General features: G+C 44.5%; 2 protein-coding genes and 1 non-coding gene across 4 annotated transcripts; all 3 read right to left on the bottom strand.

Moving 5' to 3' along the window:
• Positions 1–3,369: 3,369 nt before the first annotated feature.
• Positions 3,370–13,724, bottom strand: KICS2 (KICSTOR subunit 2). Of its 2 annotated transcripts, none has more exons than XM_074168929.1 (3): positions 13,463–13,724; positions 11,060–11,348; positions 3,370–5,364 (listed from the first exon to the last, which is right to left on the bottom strand). In XM_074168929.1, the coding sequence occupies exons 1-3, from the start codon at positions 13,695–13,697 to the stop codon at positions 4,548–4,550; spliced, it is 1,341 nt and encodes a 446-aa protein (XP_074025030.1). In that variant the 5' UTR covers positions 13,698–13,724; the 3' UTR covers positions 3,370–4,547. The 2 variants fall into 2 exon arrangements, with proteins under 2 accessions (XP_074025030.1, XP_074025031.1); XM_074168930.1 differs by having other exon boundaries at positions 3,376–5,364; positions 13,622–13,697.
• Positions 13,725–15,578: 1,854 nt separating this feature from the next.
• Positions 15,579–19,121, bottom strand: RPL18A (ribosomal protein L18a). Its single transcript, XM_074168717.1, has 5 exons — positions 19,029–19,121; positions 18,436–18,615; positions 17,700–17,829; positions 16,053–16,162; positions 15,579–15,734 (listed from the first exon to the last, which is right to left on the bottom strand). The coding sequence occupies exons 1-5, from the start codon at positions 19,044–19,046 to the stop codon at positions 15,642–15,644; spliced, it is 531 nt and encodes a 176-aa protein (XP_074024818.1). The 5' UTR covers positions 19,047–19,121; the 3' UTR covers positions 15,579–15,641.
• Positions 16,938–17,069, bottom strand: LOC141462695 (small nucleolar RNA SNORA68). The gene has a single exon (XR_012463210.1). It is a non-coding gene; the product is annotated as a small nucleolar RNA SNORA68 (small nucleolar RNA).
• Positions 19,122–23,699: the final 4,578 nt, after the last annotated feature.

The raw sequence follows: 23,699 nt of genomic DNA, 5'->3' as shown, positions 1-23,699 counted from the left end.
GGCAAAACAATCCATTACCTCTATCCTCCAAAGGAGACTTTATCTTTAAATCAATCCTTCACTATCGGGAAAAGCAAATCCAAGTCCAATTCCATCTTGCATTTGGCTTCTTTATTTTGTGTGCCTGCTCTGCGAAGCATTACACTATTGTTGTCCTTTGTCAGCATCCACGTTTCCAGAGCCTCTCCTGCTTTTCCCCACAAGCAGCTCCTGCCTTTGCACAATTGCAGCCAGGAGGCCACCCCTGCTGAGCAGCACAACAGTTGTCCCCAATGGGCAGGACACTGACTCACTGCTGTTGAGGCTGAGGCAGAGCCCGAGCAGACAAGCAGTGCTTGGCTTCGGCTGCATCCACCTGCGCAGGGCTGGCCCACGTCTCCAGGAGTCTGAAAACGGGAATTCTGGAGAAAATAGGGCAGAAATACCAAAGTTTCACCCAAGCTAGTCCAGCTTAGTGCCAGCACTTCTGGAAGCAATCGCAGAGCCACCCACGAGCCCAGGACCAGCCATGCTGCGCCACACTCTTCTTACTGCAAGATGAGGGGTTGTAGGTATTGGGACAAGAAACAGGACTTGAGGAATGAAGTATAATAGCACATTGCTGATTTTTTTTTAAGCAAAGCATGGTTACGAGAAGATTAGGAGCCAGTGCAGTAAAAGGCAGCAGGTATCCGAGACACGTACACACGGAAGCCTCAGATAACTGATATCAAACTGATATCAAACAAATAACAACCACTAGAATGATCACAAGTGTCTCGAAAGGCTCGTATATGGACCAGAGCAATAATTAACTGGGAGAGTACCATAAAATAATTTCCACTTATAGTGAAGACTTTTTTTTTTTAATAAGTGAATTAGATAAACACTGAGTGTTAGTATTCAAAAAAATATCAGGAATTTACATTGCTTTTAGATCATTAAAACCTGACTATATATGTGCATTATGCATATAGTGCAGTCCTTTGCAGCACAATACAAAATATATTAGTAGTTTCCATTCCCTGTATTGTCTTCATGCAAAGAGGGGAGAAAAGGAAATATGTTTTATTCAAGGAAAAAACCTGAACACCGCATGTAAAAGAAAACAGCTTACAAGACATAAATATAAAATACGTAAGAGATCTGAGAATACATTTGCTGTCAAATTCACATTCCAGGCAACGGATACTAAATTAAATGTTCTGCCAAAATCCTCATGGACTCAAGTAAGTGAAGAGGTATATGAAATCGGCTACAAGATAAGCTTCCACACTGCTATTCTAAGCAATCTGAGTAGTACCAAGAATATCAGATCTCAGTGCCTGTTTTAAAAACTTTAATATATGTCTGGAAGCGTTGGCTTTCATTATGTTACCATAAACATCTCTACATCTTGCATTTAAAGCAGTCATTTATACAAGACTTTTAAAGTACATTAGTACATTCAATCTTGCTTAGCTAAATGGGCGGAGAGAAGCTGGCAGGTGGGATATCACCCAGCTCGGCAAAAAGTGCATTTTTCCTCCAGTTCTTATAGTAAAGAGACTCATCAATCTTTCCAGTACTGAAGTTAGTATTTTTTTTTCCAGTTACTGAGTTTCTAGTCATCTTTACTTGCTCCACAGATATGTTCCCCCCACCCTCCCCTTAATTATGCAGGTTTTCATTACCTGCCTAGGCAATTTTACATCATAGATAACTCAAGTCTCCCCATTACCTCATTTGTCGTTTAAAACAAACTCCTCAAAGCACCAAAAAAGAAACTGTGCCGTAACTGCACAGGGCTAACATATCTATAAATATTCATTCATCACATGTACTCACACCCCCCACACACTTAGTTTTTGGTCAAAGCACACCTCAACTCTGCAAAACTATTTGATATTGATTCTAGTGGTTACTGCTCTTCAGCTTCACCCCTGCAGTTTTCATCCAAGCCACTTCCTACTGCCTGGATTTTCTGCTCCCCCCCCTTGTATTAATTTAAGGCTGAGATCTTAGAATGAAAGCCCATAGACAGGACTCTGAAACCCAGAGACAGCTCCACAAAAGTTTCTCTCTCCTCTCCCACCATTTGTCTGCACATCTCTTTCATTCCCTCCCTTCTCACTCCACAAGAGCACTGGTTATGGCTCCCTTCAGTTCTGCATCAACCTAAGTATTCAGAAATTCTTACCCACGAGTCAGATGGCTCCTCTGGCCACTTCCCCGAGACCCTCTGAAGAAAACTGCAGCAAACCACCCCAGCACTGATAAGGGGTAAAGCAAGTTTCACCTGCTCCTGCCCAGAAACATGACCAAGCATCCCATCCCCAAAATGGGGGACACTTGCCAAAAACCGTGGCAGGAGCGTGAAGTGAACCACCAGGTCTGCTGAACAGCTGCCTCCTTTTTCCTTTCCCCATAAAAACCCCTGAGAACAGCCCAGCCGTTTCAACAACTGGTAAAAACCACTAGTCTGCTCCAAAAGGCAGCAGGTTTCTCTTCCACCTCTTCTAACATGACCTTGGCAACTCAGAAATGAGCAAGAAGGTGTCTGTATCACACACACTCTCTTCCCCTGGTCTCCTTGCCCCTTTCCCACAGATAGCTAACGAGAGGGAAATATTGCAGAGGCAGACAGCATTTGTACACCACTTTATTATGCTGCTGAAGACTGGGAATCAGTTCTGGCGACAGCCTCTTTTCTATTACTCAGGCTGAGGAAGTCAGTAGTACAATGTCATTACAAGGTCACTGGCCCTCATAGTGAAGCACACAAACTCCCTCAACGCTGTCATGTGCAACTTTGTCCTGTTAAAAGGGCAACTCAAGCCGCAGAGCCTAACACTCTTACAACCAGGTGCCCTCCAGTTGCTGGTATATTTGCAACTCCTGTTATTTTCCAATGGCAAAGAGCAGATTCTAAACTTTTGCAAGTGATACTGCAATCAGAATAAGATCTTAGGTGAAAGGCAATAGCACAGGTATTCACAACAGACTAACATTGAATTATAGCAAAGCACAGAAGGCTCTATTTGGCACAAAGTGGAAAGTCAGAGCTTACATTTTGAGAACAGAATATGCTTATGTGGTTGTAAAGAAATCAGTACTTGCAGCAAGGGACAAGAAAAGTTACCATAATCTTCTGGGGGAGAGAAACGGAATCAGTAAAAGCCCTATCTGCAATGGTATCTTTTATATTGTAGTCTTAACAGAAATCAGCATCTTGACTTAAACTCCCTTTTAAAACAAACCTGATTATGTTATACCCCTAATCGGTGTCACTGAAGGATCTAACTTTACTACACTTACACACGTCATACAGCAGATCCATACCAGTCCTCCTGAATTCCCATGAAAGCATAGCCAACTGTCAGAAGAATCATGCAATATAAGGCTACAGGTACAGCCAAATTGACCCTTTTATTGTATTTGGAAATATTGATTTCCAAAATAAAGCACTTTCAGGGCAAGTAGAAAACATACTTTTTCCAAACCTGCAGCCTAGAAGTAAGTGGTGAAAGAGACATTTTAGAATGAGGTAAACATACTGCATAGGCTATATATTTAAACCCAAATTCCAAAAGGATTTGGCTTAATTGTGAAACTATTTGAAATTGAACAGAAAGAAAAAACTATATACTTATAAAAAAATCTGAAAACAAATCCAGGCTGACCCTAACAGCAGATTCGAAAATAATTCATTACAAAGGGGATTTCCTAGTGGCTTTTTTTTTTGTTTTTTAAAGTTAGCCGAACAAAAGCACACTTTGAAAAGAGCTTTTTCCATGGTGCTGTTCCTTCTAGAACACCTGTCCAGCCTCAGCTTGTCTCCTTCAATTAATCTAAGCCAAGACTGGCACTGGACACACAACACCACAACACTCCAGTGCATACTGGCCTTCCAGCCCATGCTGCAGCTTTTCCTGCCCCACCCTGCGCTCTGGAGCAATGACAAAGCTTTATGACAGAATAGAGACTGGTGCTTAACAGAGAGCATCAGAGACCTCAATTATCATTTTAAACCATTTGAAAAGTAAGTTATAATTACCAATAGCGCCTTTTGTGATTCTCTTATTTTTATTTAAAATGTGTCCTTGCAGGTTCACTTTTTTTTTTTAATATTCCCTTGTATCAGTATTTAGTTCCCAGAAATCATTCCTGTCAGACAACGCATTTTTCTGAAAAGGTAGTATCTTCCATCCTCATCACATTTTCAGTAAACTCTGTAGAAGACAGTCAATGATCAGACTAAGATAAAGTGCATATATTCCTTTCTGATACAGGCAACAAAACTGTGGACTGAAAAAACAAATCATACTGAAAATTGAAAACCACACCAAAAAAAAAAATCCTACTGTGGCCATTTAGTAGCCCACAATTAAGTTGTCTCACTGAGTACTGCCCAAAAATACTTTTCTTCAAGTGTCAGTTAGCTTAAAAAAAAGAAGGAACTTATAACATTAAAAATAATGGTTCCTTTTTAATTAGACTCTGAGAATCATGAATTTATGTAATCCTTGAAAGCTACGGCTCCCCCAAGGCTGGCATACTGCCTTGACAACTTGTAAGTAGTTTGTATTTTACCCTTTGGATCCAGGTTTCAAGCTTGCAAAAGCTTTGGAGTTCTTAAGGGAATGTGAAATTTCATTGAGAAAAGAAATAAAATGGTAGTCCCTTTCTGACTTCTTGGACTCAAAAATAACTACAATGGTAAAGTGGGGTTCGGGGCGAGTCAGAAAGTACGTGCTTTGGACTTTGTCATCGTAGAAGTGAACAACCTTCTCCAAACTGTTGAGGTCAGAGGTTCTATCAGTCATAATCATGATTACATTGGGCCAGTGCATAACAGGCCTGTCGCTGGGCAGAGACACCACTGCAGGGTACTGATCCACTCCTTTGGGGGCTTCCCTGTAAGAATGGGGATGATGATAACCATGTCCCTGAAAACTCTCTGATCCACGATTGTCAAAAATTAAGGAAACATTGACGGCATCATACTTCCGGATGAAGCTGGAAATTTTCCCGAAGTAATCAGGATTTGTTTTAGCAGTCAAAGTTTTCATTTCAGATGCTGTTGTTTGTCGACTAAGGGCCTCATGAAAGTAAAAGCTAAACTTTGCAAGGAGAATGTTTTTGAGCTTCATCAGCCAGAGGAAGAGGTGTGGAGGTTGTACAGCCTTCTGAGACTGCCCTCCAAAGAGATGTTTCTTGGTCTCTCGCTGTTTCTCAAATATTTGGCCCCAAGTCTGTAGTTTTGTGTGAGCACTGTGCAAGTTGACCAGGGATGGAAGGAACTTCCACTCTGAGATCTGAGCCTGAGCCTTTAAGAGATGTGCAAGGACATCTACTTCCAGCTGGAAACTGCTTTCAAGAGGACTGAGGATTGGATGATGAAATCTAGAAAACATAATGTTAGTCAAGACATGAGAACTGCTGTACACAACAGTGAAATAATCAGATAGTATTTGTCAGTTCACAGACAGAAGACAAAACATCAGAGTAAAGTATAAACCAAAAAAAAAATCTTGTTAATTTAAAAAACAATTCTTTTAACATAAATAGGGCAAATATTTCAATGAACATAGAGCACTTCACATTTGACAAAAACACCTGCCAGACATTTCTCTATCAAAGCAAAGGAGTTATATTTGATCAGTTCAAGAAGAATTACTGTTTATCTTGATCCATGAGCTACTGTAACACCATTTCTCTTTAAATTCAGATGGTTTTGTTCCAATTTAAAATCTCTTCTGGTGGTAAAATATGTCTTGATAATTCTGGAATAGCAGTAAGACATTAAAATAAATCAAAGGAATTATGTTATAAACTTGTTGTTTGTATAGGGAAGCCAGAAGCTATGAGGAAGCCAAGCTGAGCTTTTTCTTTTTTCTTTTTTTTTTAACTCACAATAAAATTGTGATGGAAAATTAGTCAGTAGAACCATGATTAATTGTATTTACCAATGAACCAGGTTCAAACTTCAAACTTTGGTGTATTAAAAACAATTTGGCGGGATTTCATCATATCACAATGAAAACACTGTAACAACTGATTTCTCTCTCGCTAAAAATTCAGATCAAGATCAGCTCTCAATTTAACAGGTGTTTTAAAAAAACAAAAAAAAACCTACCTCATCTACCAGGTAGAAATGCCACTGCATATCTTACTCACAAGAGTGATCCAAGTATTAGAGTAAATGTCAACGAAATGGAATTTTATAGATCCACCCTATGGCTTTCTCACTTTATTTTTTCTAAATGTCAAGAAAAAAGAAGACAGATCCAGCCTCTCTCTCTTCCCTTGATACTCAAATTACTTGTAAATTTATAGCATCATCGTCGATAAATACATACTTAATTCAAACTGTGCAAAATTGTTCCAGTTACAGAAGCTAAATACTTAACTTTAGAAAGTACAATGAGTCTTCAGCAAAGACAGAAGTGACCCTTTTAATAAATGTGTTCTCTAATAGGCATTTAGGACTCTTAAGGAGGTCCTCAACAAAGAATAAACAATAGTTCAGAGCAAGACTTGATGAGGTTTCCACTTAAGTAAAGATCAATTTATCCCCTCACTTCAGAAATTCAGAAAAATATCCTGGGTCTTGTTATTTACTTTAAAACAAAGAATACTTCCAGCCTTTAGCAGCTCATCTTCAGACAAAGTGTAAGAGACTCCATTACTACCCTCAGCTTTCAGGGCACAGTACATATAATCAATTTTGGAAATACTTGGTTCAAAATCAAAGCACTTAATTTTGTTGTGGACCAGAAGAGAGAATGAGAATTTTAAGCTTGTCATCCCCTCTCCCTTCACTATTTTTTCTTTGACTTTCCATCAGGCTCTTGCCAAAACATTCATTCTTAGGCTTGTGAAAATTGTCTGACAATTTTAGCACTATTTTTAAGCATCTCTTTTTTTTTGACAGCCTTTTTTCTTTTTTACATAGAATCATGGAATCATTCACGTTGGAAAAGACCCTTGGGATCATCGAGTCTAACCACCAACCCTACTCTACAAAGTTCTCCCCTACACCATATCCCCCAACACTGCATCTAAACGACTCTTAAAGACATTCAGGGATGGTGACTCAACCACCTCCCTGGGCAGCCTATTCCAGTGTCTGACCACTCTTTCTGTGAAGAATTGTTTCCTAATGTCCAGTCTAAACCTACCCTGTTGCAGCTTGGAGCCTTTCCCTCTCATTCTATCGCTAATTACCTGTGAGAAGAGACCAGCACCAACCTCTCTACAACCTCAAGTAGCTGTAGAGAGTGATGAGGTCTCCCCTCAGTCTCATCTTCCTCAAATTATACAGTCCCAGCTCCCTCAGACGCTCTTCCTAAGACTTATGCTCCAGGCCCTTCACCAGCTTTGTTGCCCTCCTCTGCACTCACTCCAGCACCTCGATATCTCTCTTGTATTGAGGTGCCCAAAACTGGATACAATACTCAAGGTTTGGCCTCACCAGTGCTGAGTACAGGGGGACAATCACCTCCCTGCTTCTGCTGGTTACACTATTTCTGAGGCTCATATTCAGCCGCTTGTCAGTTAGAACCCCGAGGTCCTTTACTGCCAGGCAGCTTTCCAGCCACACTTCCCCAAACCTGTAGCGATGCATGGGGCTGTTGTGACCCAAGTGCAGGACCTGGCACTTGGCCTTGTTGAAGCTCATGCCATTAACGTTGGGCCACTGATTCAATCTATCCAAGTCTCTCTGTAGAGCCTCCCTATCCTCACGCAGACCAACACTCACACTTAACTTGGTGTCATCTGCAAACTTACTGATGATACACTCTATGTCCTTATCAAGGTCATCGATAAAGATGTTAAACAGAAATGGTCCCAACACTGACCCCTGAGGAACACCACTTGTGACTGGCCAAAAGGAAAGGAAGTCTTGAAAGGATTTGCTATTAATATGCAAGTCCAAATTTATTTGAAGGAAGTGAAATGCTGAATATTATAAATCAGTTGATGCCCCATGTTCTGCAAACAGGCTAGGTTGGGTGACCAGCCACCTTCTGTACACAGTACACGTCAGCAACCATCATGTCCACGTGCTATAGCAGAGAGACAGTGATTACTGGCTACTTTGGTGGGCTGAGAAGTCCAGAGCATATTTACGTTTCTTTGAACAAACAAGAATCAGTTAAAAACAACTTTCTGCTAATAGTCAACATTATATATTTCCAATGGTTTTAGTATTCAGCAGAAAAAGTTTTGTTGACATGTATTAGATGGGGTATAAAAATCATTATGCAACACTATTTGTTCCAGATAGTCCCATCAAGTGCACACTTAGCACAGTGTATCTGCAGTCAGACCAAGAAGGTTACTCTTCAACCCTAAAAGCAATTAAAAGATTCACACTAATGCAGCCCTGCCTAGTCTCCTGGATTAACATTATAATGTACGGCTTCCCAATTCTATTTTGCTTCATGGCTCATAGCTATTTTCATGTTTCACTGCACAGCAGGATTTGCTAAACTGTTTTAATCCAAAAATACACACATCAGCTGAGAAGCTTGATATGGTTGCAGAGTACACTAACAGGTTATGTACTCAGTATATCTGCTGCAATTAACTTTCATAACACAGAAGCATCTGACTGAGCTCAGTGTCACGTAAACCAGACAGATTTTTACAATATTTCAATAAGCCAGTGTTAAGAACTTGAAAATACATTGGAAATTTTATTTTTTTCCCTAATCATTTTCAAAAGCAGAGGGATGCTACAGTTTTGTTTTGCAGACTATGAAGAAGCCTCATTCTTCTACAATTTTTTACTTCCTTCCATAGATCCTACATGTATGCATGTATTTACAAAATGCTGACTAGATGAAAAGCATTTAATGCTAAAAATAATTACAGAAAAATAGGTTTACTATTTACTTATTCATTTTATACTAAGCTTTTAAAGGATCCTGCTTCTGATGCTGTTTTAATGATTTCATTTAAGTTCTCAACCAAACCAGCAGTTAAAAAATTTAGGAAAGGTTACTTCTCCAGCTGTATTCTATAGGAAAAAAAAAGAAAAAACAGAAAAATATCTAGTATCGGCTGTGTACAAGCAAGCAATAAGTAGTAACAAAATAGCTTTAAACTGTTCAAGAGTTAATGATTTTTCAGATACTGACAATATGACTTGATTGTTGGCAGTCAATTAACTCTGTCATTCCTTTACCAGCAAGCAGTTATTTGTTCTACATCATCTGATCAGCTATTTTCAGATGTAAAGGAAAGAAACCAAGACCAGAACCTATCTACAGAACGGATGCCCTGTCTGGCCTTAGTGAAGTTGGCTGAAATAATGGCACACATCCTCCACTACAAGTGAGGAATATATTCACAGAGGGAAGAGACTGGATAAGGACAAGTTTAATTGACCTTTTGCCTGAGAGGGACAACAGACTGTAAAAGAGAAATGCCTTCCAAGCAGCACACATCAACATAACAGCCCCCAGAAACTGGTCAGAGATATGAAGAAACTAAAGGAAGGACTAAAAGAAGATACTATTATCCCCACTTTTTTCAGAAATAATCTGTACGTGGCTAGGGAGGACTACAGAGCAGCTACTGAACTACCTCTAGCACCATCTTAGAACATTTCTATCTTAGAGATTGCCCAAAGCAAAATCATCAGTATTTTTCCCACGCAGATGCTGCTTATTTTTTAAAAGAGGTTATAATAATGCCTTAGAAGTACAGATATGTCACTGAAATTTATTTCAATAGTATAGTAAAACACTTCATATATAACAGTCTTCAGTCACTTTGTCAAACAATCAGTTTTGGTTTCCAGATTTTTAACAGTGCTGTTGACTAAGCACATGCTCAGAGCAGATAGTTAGTGTACAACATAAACGATGGTTAGTGTACAACATAAACCAACTTTGCAAAAAAAAAAAAAAAAATTACCTCACTTCAGTGTTTATTGCTCCAGGGAAAAAATACATAAGTTTCATTTTTCATCAGACTGACAGCCCTGATATTGTAAGGGTTAACAAACAAAGAATTAAAAAAAAAAAAAAACCACTAGTAAAATCATATAGACTAGTTCTGATTTTCAAGTAGCAAAATTATGTAGCAATTTGCATAAGTTATTCCTAAAAAGAACAAGGGAGTCTGCTACAGTGCTTAGATTTGGAATGTCAGAAAGCAGCACTGAATTATTTTGATTTTTCCTAGATGTACACTTTAAAATCATAGCTGAAAAAAAAAAAGACCTCAGAATAATCTCCCCAAATGTCTTAGACATCATTTCACTAAGAGATTTTAAAAAATTCAACTACATTTGAAAGTTAACTTCCTACAATGGCTATCTTGTTTTGCTTAAAAGAGCTAGAATTTGAGTCTGTTGACAAGCATTAAAAAATTCTCTTTTTTAAACTACCATCACTTTCAAGGCTCACGTGTTATATGTGAAACACCTATCCCAGTCTCATTTACAAACATCCTGGGATTCTTGTAACTGGAACTATTAGATCTTAACTTCAAAAAACCATAACGGCAGGGACCAAAGACTCAGAGGTGCTCCTTCTACTAGCTCCAATACCTCTCAAGAGAAGTGGTAACAGGGCACCATGAAACCCTGCTAGGTAGACCAGATAGCTATGGTGTAGCTTTTAGACTAGAATACATGTCTGCTTAATTCTAGAAATAAAATTATCACACAAATATCTGTTTTATTTACGTATCAATTTTACTGAAGTCCATACGGAATTAAGTCATTTCCTCTCCACTACCAATGAAAAAGCGCAAGAAGTCTTGCATCTTCTATAAGGAAAATGGCTCTTCCTCTCTGCTGAATATGAACATGATGAGTATTAATTCAGGAATAGGGAAGATGGCTCCTAGAAAATGATGAGTAGAAACACTCCCTTTTTTATTTTTCTTCTGCAGAGAAGACACATTTTGAGACTTCACGCATCCAATGCTGCTGACCTACATTGACTTCATGCATGAATTCATCCAAGGGGCCGGGCTGCTCAGCAAAGGACAGTAAAGTCTTTAAGCTTGCTTTGAACCTCAACATCGTTTATTACAGATCATATGTCTGAGTACTTACTGCCAGCAAAGAAGCACTGACCTTGAGCTGTATTTCTTTAAGATGGATTCCAAAATGTTTACCAGTTCCTCAGAGTTAATGAACTTTTGGGTGCTGAGCGTGTACATTTTTTCATAGAAGTCAGCAATTTCCATCCGAGCCTGAACAAAAAAACAGAGCTGTTCAGACAGGTGAGAAAGCAGCTCTTCCAAGTGAGGAGCTGTTCCTCCTAGTGCATTGCGACCCGTCGCCACCACCTTCTTCAGCTCATTATGCAGAGATGTGTAGATGGTTCGGATGGAGTCCTTTCGGCTGAAGAATGACTGACCACCTGTTTAGATAAATATGGAGGTATTACCAAAATCCAGGGATAGCAAAGATAGACAGCAATACTGGAAAACTGCATATAACCATGCTTGTTTTTTCCCCAGGTGTTTTTAAGTATCGTTTGATCGCAGTATTTTTTAAAAATAAGAAACAAACTTTAGTGTATTATTCTGCAAGTAACTGAATTACACATAGGATATACTCAGAAGCACTTCATGTAACTTCATGCAAGTTACGCTTGTCCCAATTCCTATCTCAGCAGCCAATGACTGCTGCAAAACTTCAACTCTCTCACATCTACCCCAGTTATGGTGTGACCTTTCAGAAAACAAGGGTTCAGTTAAAGTTGCTACTATGATACATGATCTGGAAATACTGTTATCTGTGGAAGTCAGAAGAATCAAGTCATCATGAAATTTTAATAGCCCCCACTGCTATTAATAACTCTACATCTTTTCAAGAGAATTCCCCTAACAATACCTTTTCAATCATGAAGCACTCAAATTTGCAAAGCAACCATGTGCCATTTTTGTGTTTGTCAAATCAAACGTTTCAAGTCCCTACACAATCTTCATATAAACCAGAATTCAAAGGGAAAACAATCACAGTTTATCTCAGTGAGACCACAGTGCAGGTTAACCCATAACTAAATCTAAGGGGGAAGAGGGGAGGAAAGTCACCACTCCTCTCCACCTGCGCAACACTATGAGGAATTTAAAAAAGAAATAAAGACAAAAGTAGTGGGTCAAAGTAAAAGATATTTAACTTTGATGCTACCAAAAGACTGTACAAAGGTATATAATTTCTTAATTTCTATTTACAGATGGGCCTTATGGGCTGCTTTGGCACTGAAGAGCTGCAGTGGCACAAGGACCACAGGGACTGAATCTGCGGAACTTTTAAAGAGATTCCAAATTTAGGTTACACTTTGAAACTGCTTATAAATTTTGTAATGGTGGATAGTCCTTTACACATCCATTTTATACATATAACATTCAAAAGCGACCTTAGTAAGTTGTGGCAGAAATACAAAGAATTGGTTATCACAGTGAAACAGCTACCTTCCTAAGCCGAGAGTTGCCCCCAGGTCATGAGCAGGATGAAGAATCATCTATTGTTGTTGTTCATTACGTATATAAACAAACAAAACTTTGTCCTTTCTGTTGTCAATTTTGTCCTTTCTGCAAGCACCAATTTCCTTTTTTAAAGTCAGCCTTATAGACAATTTTGTCTGTAAAGATCTTCTTATAAAACAGTTCCAAGTCACTGGTTAAACACCAAAGCAGAATTTTCTTGATGCTTTACTGCATTACACGTCAGACTCATACCCCCTGATCCATTTTCCATGCCAGTCTGCAGTTCAAAGAGAAAATAAGCAGCTTTGCCCAGAGGGCAACACGATGACAGCTCATCCTGTGCCAGTTTGGGATTTTTTTCTATTCACGCTGAGAGAGCGAGAAGCAGCCAAGACTGTGGCCAAAACTTCCTGAGATCCTGCAGAGTCTGCATGAACAATTTTCAGGAGGCTATCTCCAGCCCCGCGTACTTACACATATGCAGCTCTAACGTTAGGCCCTGGAACTGTGACGTGAAAAAGCCTTAACGCTTTGGTTACCTCACTGAGCTCACCTTTGCCAGAATCTCAGCCAGAGCATCCCAGCACAGAAACGCTTCTGGCTAAACCTTGGGAACGGCAGGCAGGCAACCTACCAGCCAATAAAGAGATGCACCGATTTGCACTGCTACTACACGGCACCTGCTCTCTCATTTACTCCGTCGGGGCAGCCCAAACGGCATCGCCGGTTTCTCACTGGGCCCACGGGCCCTTGCTGCCCCAGCAGCTGCGTTTCAGGCGAGCGGACACGCACCTCACCGAGGACGGGGTCCTCAGGCACCTCGCACTGTGCAACTACCGGACGACAGATCACCTCACAGGGCTGCGGCGGCCGCCCGTTCCCTACCGCGCTGCCGACACCCAGGGCAGCCCATGAGGGGGCCCGGGAGCGCTGCACGCCCCGGCAGCGATCTCAGGGGTGAGCGGGGAGGTAAAGGAAAGGGGGGCGCGAGGGAGCAGAGAGGGATCGGGGGGACCCGCGATGGGCGGCGGCCCGGCGGTACCTAGCTTTTGGCCCAGGAAGGTCATGCTGTGGTAGGCCTTCTCGGCGGCGGCCAGGTGTGCCAGCCCGGCCAGCAGGGCCAGCCAGCTGGCCCCCGCGCTCTTGTTGGCCTCCCGCTCCTTCTCCACGTTGTCCTTGGCCTTGTCATAGGAGAAGATGCCCAGGTGGGAGAAGAAGGTCTCCAGCACGGCCTGCTCCACCGGCACCGGCGCCCCCAGGGGGATCGACTCCCCCATCCCGCCCGGCGCCGCCGCCGCCGCCTCCACAACGGCCGCTACTTCCGGGTCCGGCGCCGCGGCCGCGTGAGGGAAGGAGCTCGCGCCGCCTCCCCAACACGCTCGCCTGCCCTGGTCACGTGACAAGGGAGGCAGAAGCCGCCCCGGCGTCACGGGGCGGGGCGGGGCGGGGCGGGGGGCGGTGGCCTCGCGCCGCCAGTTTAACGGCCGGGAGGGTGCCGTGTGTGGGAGGCGTTTGGCCTCGCAACGAAGGGACCGTATATCGACGCCGTGAGCTGTGGGGCGGCCCGGTGGCGCCCGCCGTCACGGAACTGGGACGGCCCGAGCCCGGAGGGTGAATATGAAGAACTTAAATCTGAAGCCTGTTTTCATGCTAAATTGTTCTTTTAGTTTAAAAGTTCCAAAATACAAGGTCTGGCAGGTGACCTTACTCCCACCCGGTGGGACTCCCATGGGACCTTCCAGTTTGTCCAAGCGTTCTGTGTTTATAGTTTCTCCTTCCATACAACTGGGAGATGGTGAATTGCCTGTGCAAACCTCACGAAGTTCAACCAGGCCGAGCGTGAGGTCCTGCAGGTGGGTCAGGGCAATCCCAAGCACACATACAGGCTGGGCAGAGAATAGGTTGAGAGCAGCCCTGAGGAGAAGGACTTAGGGGTGTTGGTGGATGAGAAGCTCGACCTGAACCAGCAACATGGGCTCACAGCCCAGAAAGCCAACCCCATCCTGTGCCGCATGAAAAGCATGGCCAGCAGGTTGAGGGAGGCGATTTTCTCCCTCTACTTCGCTCTCCTGAGACCCCCACCCAGAGCACTGGATCCAGCTCTGGAGCCCATAATATAAGGATCAGGAAGAAATTCTTTACTGTGAGGGTGGCGAGACACTGGAACAGGTTGCCCAGGGAAGCTGTGGATGCCCCATCCCTGGCACTGTTCAAGGCCAGGCTGGATGGGGCTTTGAGCAACCTGATCAGGTGTCCCTGCCTGAACTCAATGATCTTCATGGTTCCTTCCAACTTAACCTTTCTATGCTTCTATGAAGTTAATCCCCTTTTTTTTCAGATCGTGTTTTACACAGACCAGCTCCCTGAGCTGATTCACTGTGGAGGCAGCAAGGAGGGGCGCAGAGCTGAGCCCCAGGGGCACAAGGCCATGGAAGTGGGGCTGCTACGGCAGCACCAACTGGTCCCACTTCTGCAGAACAGCTGCCTCCCTTACGCTGAGCAAGGATCTCACTTGAAATCAACAGGCAGCTCCACACCTGGTTGAGTTGCAGCTCTACAGCTACCCCAGAACTACAACATTCCGTTTCCTCTCAGGACAGCATTTACCTGCACTCTACTCACACCTGTATTTGGTTTTAACCTGACATCTAGACAAAACACAGCATCAGTTCTCTAACCCTGGGCAGGACCTGTACACAAATTAAACAAGCTGCCTATCTCTTGTCCAGGAAACACTCAAACCACGCTGTAATTTAAAATAGGCACCAGATGTAAAAAACAGCTTTAGGTGTGAAGCAGCCTTTTTCATTAACCTTAACTACAAAGTGTCTGCAACACAGTTCTTCACTGTGGCGTTATGTTGTAGAGTAGAAAAAGCTGCCTTCTTCCTGAATTCAACTATATTTACTTAGCATGCCTAAGGGACAAAATGAATGTAGGATTTTATAGCTGCTCAGACTTACTCTGACCTGGAAAGTTGGTTATTGAAATTTCAGTATATTGATGGGATGTTTTGGTAATTTAAGTCAGCACCCAAAACATTCACCTGTTTCCAGGCAATCATAGCTGTAAACAGTAGGCTGCCAATATTTTACAGAAAATAAAGAGTAGGAAGGGTGACTCTTACATATCCACAAGACAGTTTCCAAGAGACAACTGGGAGTCAAAGGTTCAAATAAGACCTTTATTACAACACAAGAGTTGACAACACGTTTTCATATTTAGAAGAAAGTATTTGGTCTCTTGGTGGTGAAACGTGGCTTGTGCTGGCGACGCAGAACTCTGTGTGGCAGAGGGAACTTGATTTTAGAATCCTGCAAGAAAAATATTTCTATGTTAATTGAGGTATTAGATGAAACACTGGAAATATCTGCAATAAATGGCTAAGCTACATTTAACTGCTAACATACGTATAGAGAAGTAATGCGTCCACAGATTAGATATACTTCATATGAGCTAACAGATGCCTTAGTTTTGCACTTCTTTTTGAAAGAACACAATTGTGAACCTATGCATGCAGCTTTGGTTCCCTCCCTATTTTTGCCTGCAAAGCAAACCTGTACCAGACAAGAGAGCTCCCCCCTTCCAGTCCAGACTGGACCCACCAGGCTCTGCAGCGCTACTTCACTTACATGGAACTGCTTGACTGCTGGTCTACGGCACTTGCTAGCAGCGATTTCCTCCACTTTCATGATCTGAATAGAGTGAGCACGGGCACGATGGCGGGCTCCCATATCACGGTCTGTAACAAGAGAATTCATTAAAAATAAATCTTAAGACATTTTCAGTTCAAAAATCTTACTCCCATCTTTTCAGGATAAGTTCATGGTACCATCTACAACTTTTGAAATTTCTTATCAACTCTACTTCACTACATGGGTTTTAGTATGTAAAGCAATGGCAGAAATATCACAGAACCAACACGCAGCAGCAAATTCTCCCTGGAACTCATAATCACACTCCTCCAAGAAAGTGCCATCTTATTCTTCTTGTCTGATTTCAGTAAGGTAAAAATGTACAGAAGTAATCTACGAAGGATCACTTCAAGTGTTGCACAAGCAAAATGTGATTCAGAATCAAGACTGAAATATGATTACTGGAAAAACACGTGAACTTCAAAAACAATTCCCTTCCAAAAGGAAGGTAGCAAGTAAAGATAGGCTCTGAAATTATCTTTTCTTAAAATTGACAAGTGATAGAAACGTGAATTGATATTTAGCCCACACAATCAGGCTTTCAGAACAGGAGGAAGCCATCTGTACATGGACTACCTGAAAATTCCTCCTTGTGGCAGTGAAAATCACTGACTTCAAATCATGATGTCCATAGCTAGTTCCACAAGATACACCTGTTGAAATACTGTTGTGCTTACAATGTTTGCCATGAAGATCTAACATAGCTATTAAAAACTTATGTATAAAAAATATTCTTGAACATAAAATTATGAAAGTGAAATTAAGCAGTCGGGTATCTTAAGCAGTCCTTCAGTAAGTTAATTAACAGGAATTATTTTAAGTTAATGTAGAACCTTAAATTTCACTTTCAACAGCACGTCAGCTTTTGAAAGGCGACAAGATACATTTAATATCTGCACACATTGCAAGAATATCATTATTAAGAACAATATTCTTTGGGTTTTTATGTGCATTCAGTAGCGTTTATAACATTTCTGGATTCAAGTAACAACAGCATCAGCTACACAAATGGTCTATGCTTCACAGAACAGACTGAAATCAGGACAGCCTTTAATGCTCCCTGAACTGAGGCAATGAGATCTTGGAGCAACACTGGTATTTGTCTTTTTTCCCCTGTGTTTTTTGTTTTGTTTTGTTTTTTTAACTTGCTCTTCAAAGGACAGGTGCTAGTATGTTCCACGGGATATCTGAAATATTCTCTTCACAAAGGCTGGAAAGATATACTCAATTATTTTAAACACATAAATATAATGCAAGGAATATATACAGCACCTAAAAGGTCATGAAACTCTCAGTCTATATAGCAAAACTAATTCCTACGATTGTAGAAAGTCACAGCAAGATGAAGTGGGAATATTTTCAGCTAAAGTAACCATATAAAGAGTGGCAACGAATAAGATACCACATAGTTCATCCATAAACATCTGTGGACTTCTCTGGGAACTCTCCACTTCATTTTTGCAGTGTTTCAGTTATCTTATAATGGATCAAGTCAGCACACTTTATGCTGCTGCCCAGTTTGAGATTTAATCTTGTGCTTACATACTGGTCCTATCGTTTTATACCTCAGTTACGTGTACTTACAGCACTGAGTGACAGCACCAGCCGTGGTCAAATCCCTGTACTCCCTGTACATGTTGTGAGTTCCACTACGAGAATCATAGCGCAACCAAATGCCAAAATTTTTTACCCGCAGAGGGGACTTCTCATACACCTGGAATTACACAAGAGTGAAAAAGCAGTTAGGGACAGTACACCATCAGCATTTTACAAGTTTAAGAATGAATATTTTAGAGCTCTAATGAAACCACTGTGCTAAGTTTTATTGTCAAAAACAATTATTGTCAAGAACAACTATTTGCTCTCTTTCCTCACACCAATAGAGGTACATTCAAGTCTTGGTAATACAGAGTGAAAAGTTTTAGTAATTCAGTGTGGAAAGAAAATACAAGACTTCAGCTCTAAAGAGCGTCCTTCAAGCGCCAAGATAGAAGAGTGTAAGCATACAAATATCTACTTTCCAAGGATTATGAATGTCTAGAAAGCTCTTAAAATGTATATTCCACAATGAAGCAAGCTAAGAACCAGACAGCTGCACTGACTAATGGAATAGTTCCTAACTCAGAAATACTGTTATTTAAGTTTAATACACTGGACAGACACTGCTACTTGGAAAAAAAATTTGTCACTCAACTTCACAGCAACTGTAGAATTTTAACCACCCCACCAGTAACAGCGCTTCACATAAATTCCTTCTACATATACCAGCTAGAATTCCTTTCAGATCTCCCGCTTTTTTTTTAGGTTTTTAATCTCACACCTGGCCACAGTACACAATCTCTCCAGAAGACTTTTTCATCTTCTTCAGCTGAGAAACGAAGTACCAGAACCGGGACTTGGCCACAACATGGTTCGGAGCGAAGATCCGCATGCGGTAGAGAGGAGGGGTCGTGCATTTCGGCGTGGGCAGGCATCGCCCGACCACCTTGTACTCCCGCAGCTGGAGGGAGAGTAAAGACAGGCCGCGCGCTGCGTGAGCCCCTCCGCGCCAGCCCGACCTCGCCCCACTACAGGCCCACCCCGCGGAAGGCACCGCTGCGAGAGCAGGCTAACCCGGGGGAAAGCGAAGAGGAAGACCATCGGCCCAGGCAGATCGCCCCGCGGGCCCAGCTGTGCCGCCAGCGGACCACGGCCCCCGCCCAGAGGCGGCGCGGCCTCCTCACGCGTCTTGCGGGAGCGGCGCCGCCGCCATGTTGGCCGCTCGCCTTCCTCAAGGCCCAGGCAGGGCCGCTGGGGCACGGAGGCCGCTCTCCAGCACTGCAAGCCCGCACCGCCGCCTCTCCAACAGTCGCTCCAGCCTCAGCCTCGAGTCCCGGTCCCATCCGCGCCCCCACGTCCCCAGCCTTCACTCACGGTGCCCGACGCCTTCATGCTGCTGCCTCCTCCGCGGCCCGCAGAAAAGGAAAGGCCGCGTGCGCCGCCGCCTCCCGTCACCCGCCCGCCGGCAGCCCCGCCCCCGGCCGTCCTCTTCGCCCATTGGCTGGGAGCAGAGCGCAATTGGAGGAGGCAGCCGTCAATCTCCGCCCGCGGCCGACGGAGCAGGGTTCCGGGCCGGCGGGGGCCGCGTGTCCTGGGGGCGGCGGTAGTTTGTCCTGCCCTGCGCACCGGAGCCGGCAGTACCGCGAGCCACTCTCCTCGTCACCGTGGCCACCCGTGGTCCCGGTCGGAAGAACCCCGGCTGTGGGTGACTCCAGCCGCCGTCGGCCCCGCTGTCGTTGCCGCGGAAGACGTGGCAGGGAGGCCCCGGGAGGGGGCAGCCCGCACCGCGCTCCCCCCGGGGCGACAGCCGGGCCTGGGGGGCTGCCGGGGGAACCTTTCTCACCCGTGGGAGATGGGGTCTGGCGGCTACCGTGAGGTTGTGGCCGTGGGTCCCCCAGCACGGCCGGTTCGCTGGGATCCTCTTCACGGCTGTTCCCGAGCACCGGCGGGCCCGGAGCTCGGAACGTTGTGCGGTAACGGCGAGCGCCGGTCCCGGGCGTTGCGTGCACCTCACGCTTTTGAAAACCCGACTTCCACGGGCACGAGATGGACGTGGTTTTGCCTTAAAAGATACTGGAGCGGCAAGGCTGCTGTAACGACTTTGTAAATAGCTAGATCTTATTATTGTCGCTATTTACATTTAGTGTGTTTTTTAAGTCTGATTCGACAGCCACGCACAACACGTTGCTGCAGAGCGATTTGCGGGAGAGCCCCGCGTCGCGCCTGCAGACACAAGCTGGGCCACCCTTCTCCCCACGGACAGCCCCACGGGCTTTCTGCGAGCCACCGAGCGGCTCACCCCGGACGCCATCCGCCACCGCGCTGCTGACGGAGCACGTTTCCCGATCTCGGAGGGAGTTTGGGGGCGGAACGGGCCATCGGTGCGACTGGTTTTAGACCCGCGGAACCGGCGGCAGGCGGGCCGGGGGTGCCGTGGCGGAGGCCACGCCCAGGCGCCGCAGGGGGCGGGACTACGTCTCCCAGGGTGCCACGGGGCTAGCCCGTCCCGGCGTGCCCCGCGCTGTCCGTCCGGTGGGAGAGCGGAGGTGAGTGCGCCGGGCCGGGCCGAGCCGGGCCGGCGGGGCGGGCGCCGCGGGGCAGGCTGGGAGCCGTAGTCCTGCGGCGCGGTGGCGGCCCCGCTGAGGGGCGGGGGCAGCTTTCCTTCCCGGAGGCCGTTCCCCTGGGCCGCCTCCTTCTTCTCCACCTCCTCTTGTCGCCGCTAGCCGAGGCGGCGCGGCCTGGCCCGGCCCGCTCCCTATGCTCGTGGCGGCCGCGGTGCTGTTGGGTTGGGAGCCGGTAGCGCCGCCGCGATGGAGGAGTGACCGGGAAGGTAACGGCGGGAGGGACAGGGACACGCGGCGCGGGGTGACTCAGCCCGGCGGTTACGGAGGCGGGGGGCGGTTCGGCCTCCCCCGGCCGTCGGCGGGGACCGTGGCGCCTCAGCGGTGGGGAAGGGGCGGTTTTGGGCGCCCGCGGGCGTCGCCGCTGAGCTGGCGGCGGCGGCGGGCTCCCCCGAGTCACCCGGCCGGTTCCAGTCAGTCCGGCGCCGCCTCCTCCGTGGCTGTGAGGTGCTGGGGAAGGGTGGGGGGAGACGCCGAAGCCTCCCTGCCCGTCCGCGCTGCTGGGGGAGCGGAAGGGTGCCGCGGTCGGCCGGTCCCCGCCGGGCCGGTCCCCTGTGAGGCGGTGGGGGCTGGGGTTGCGTGCGTGAGGCTGAACAAAATACCGGGATTTTTCTCTTCTAACGCACGCCCCGGCGTGCGGGAGCTGTCTCGGTCGCCGACCCCCCGTTATGGCTCCGGTGGGGGAAGGAAGTAACCGTGTGCTCTTGGGCTGCAGCGTGAGGGGAGGGACCTCCCCCGCACCTCCATATTCCGCTGCTCTCGGCGTGGTTCGGTGCGGTGGTTCCCCCGCCGTCCCGCCGAGGGAGGAGCGCTTTGTCATTCCGCAGCCGCCCCGGGAAGGGGCCCAAGGGGTTCTGTTGCAGCCCCGGGTGTCTTCGCCGCAGATCTGGACGCGGCGGGGGCTGATGGCCCTCCCCGGCTGAGCTGCAGAGCCACGCAGCGCTGTTGGCTCTCCGGCCAGGGGAGGCTGGGCTCTCTTCCACCAAGTCGGGGCGGGGACGACGGGGGGACGGTGTCAAGAAGGCCTTGCTCCTCACAGGAGATTCCTGGCCCATAGGAATGTGCCTAAAGCGAAGTCCTGACATGCCACTTCCAAAAAGAACAACTTTCTAGTCCAGCTGAAAAGTCCTCGAAGTAGCTATGATCACATAGCTGGTCGTTTTAACCATATGTTAGGTCAACGTAAAGGCTCTAGAGCCCAAGAGTCTGTAAATATGCTCAAGATTTGCAGCAAGCAAAGCAGAAATCAAAAAAGAATGTGAAAGATGATCTTTTACTGTCTTTATTTTATTAGAGAGAGAACTTGAGGGAATGAAAATTAAACGTGTCACTGGCTCCTTGTGTGCTGTCACAATCTTGTAAATATCTAAAATGAGTGCTGTAAATGAAACATTCTTTAATTACTAATTGTTCCCGTGGTTAGCATCTGTACTTTAAATTCTCTGAATGCTTTCATTATTGGGGCTTATCTGGGCCCAAGTTACACACCTTTGACCACGTTAATATTGTTAAACTGGGTAATCTTCCCCACTTGAAGTGTGACTACATTTTTTACTGCTTTCCTGTATGAAAGCAAATCAAATCAAATGCATTTGTAAGAAATTAATATATGAAAGAGTATAAATTATGTATACCTGTATGACTTCACTATTAAGAAACCACACCTCCTAATTACAGTAAGATTGATTTGCCACCCAACATAGTGTACTGTTTAACAAAAAGAGCATCTTTATGTACATAAGATGATACTTTCTACACAACTGCATATTAATTATTAATGTTATTGATTTTTTATAAATAAAACTTGCTTTAATGGCGTACTTCTTGTTATGGCTGGGTATATCTTGCAATGGATTTTGTGGACTGTAAGTGCTATTAAAATTACAGTTCGATTTTGCTTTTGAAGTGTGACAAGCTGGTAAAATAGAGGTGTGAAAAAGCTACCTGCTTAAACCATATAGGCATGAGAAGCTATTTTGTTAGCTTTCTCAGAAGGCTCATTCAAATCGTCTGTCTCATTAGTTGTCTTCTAGCGTTGGCTAGTCAAGCTGAAACTCTTGGAAAAGGGTATATGGTAGAAGATGAAATTTTAAATATGTTCATGTAACATACAAAATTAGTAGAACTGGTTGGCATTGCTGTTAGCTAAACAAATGATGAGAATACATGTTTGAGCTAGGTTATTTTTAATAGCAAAACTTGTCACCCAGGTGTAGAAGATAACTACCTTTTGGGCAGATAAGGTAGTGGTATCAGCAAGAAAATATGCCAAAAATATGCTTCTGGATATTAAATAGTTTTACTTGTATAACTCTGGACCAGACCCTAATCGAAAGGTGCTGTAAAAAAATAAATAATCATTTTGCCTGCAGCATTTTACCTTTGTTTTAATCTGGTTGTTTTGAATGTTGGTTATGGGGAACACAAGCTGGGGATGCAGAGGGAGAAGACTCGGCAGAGCAACTTTAATCCCTAAAGGTTTTGACCCTGAGCGGGATTGCTCTGTGTCGTAAGGCAGAGAGAGAGTGAAGCTTGTTTTGCCACGAGTCATCGCTTTGTTCCAGATTTTCTGGTTTCTATACTGCTGCAACCTGCACTTTTAATTTTTTTTTTTTTCGTGAACTCAATTTTACTTAGTAAATTGCCTCTCATGATGCATTTTGCTATAGTGTATTCTGTCATGAGTTTTGTAGAGATGTCTGTCTGTTACACTGTTAAATTTTGGGCTCTCCTTTTCATGCACGCTTACTCCCAGTTTGTCACTGTGCCACTTTTCTTCCAGTGGGGGAGGGTGAACAGTAAAGCGTGCACAAGACATGCAATACTAAGAAATCGGAAGTTCTACCTATAGGCATGTAGGCAGCTTCCAACCACAGCTGCTTTGTATTTCATCTTTTCCTCTTGTCTATCTCTCTTTCCCCCACCTCCCACATCCTTATGTAACAAGGCCTTATTTCAGCTCTAATTAACTATGTTACCATGGTACATCAATGGGGAGAGCTTGAAGAATAGATGGGTTTTTCTCCCCTTTTGCTGTTTAACAGCATACTAGTATTTTATTTTTTTTTAATACACTGTCTTTTACCAGATCGTTGTGGAACAACCTATAGAGGCACATCATCTTTAGAACACTTGTTTAGCTTGCTTGGTAATTTTACACTGAATTTTCTAAATAAAAATCATTGCTAGTAAATCAGCACCCATTAATAGGAACAGAAAACTTTGTTAACAGCTCAGTATGATGTATTTTGTGGTTAATTTCTATGACACTTCTCTTGTGTGCACTTGCTTTAGAAGAAAGACCTCCTAATGGCTTTGCCCCTCTAGGGGAAATACTTCATAAAGGGGTTTATGACGCATCTTAACAATATTATAGAGATGAGTAGTTTTGGGGTTTTTTTTCCTGCAATTGTGAAGTTTGTGG

Source organism: Numenius arquata, chromosome 2 (assembly GCF_964106895.1).
Source record: "Numenius arquata chromosome 2, bNumArq3.hap1.1, whole genome shotgun sequence".
Taxonomy (NCBI): Eukaryota; Metazoa; Chordata; class Aves; order Charadriiformes; family Scolopacidae; genus Numenius; species Numenius arquata.
The sequence above is the reverse complement of the archived record's forward strand: the minus strand, read 5'-3'. Positions and strand labels throughout refer to the sequence as shown.

Coding starts and splice junctions, on each gene's coding strand:
- KICS2 (XM_074168929.1), bottom strand. CDS start 13,697: ATGGGGGAGTCGATCCCCCTGGGGGCGCCGGTGCCGGTGGAGCAGGCC. Junction 11,349..13,462: donor CTTCCTGGGCCAAAAGCTAG/GTACCGCCGGGC, acceptor TTATCTAAACAG/GTGGTCAGTCATTCTTCAGC. Junction 5,365..11,059: donor TTAAAGAAATACAGCTCAAG/GTCAGTGCTTCT, acceptor TATGTTTTCTAG/ATTTCATCATCCAATCCTCA.
- RPL18A (XM_074168717.1), bottom strand. Junction 17,830..18,435: donor AGATTGTGTACTGTGGCCAG/GTGTGAGATTAA, acceptor GTGTAATTCCAG/GTGTATGAGAAGTCCCCTCT. Junction 15,735..16,052: donor CAGCAGTCAAGCAGTTCCAT/GTAAGTGAAGTA, acceptor TTTTTCTTGCAG/GATTCTAAAATCAAGTTCCC.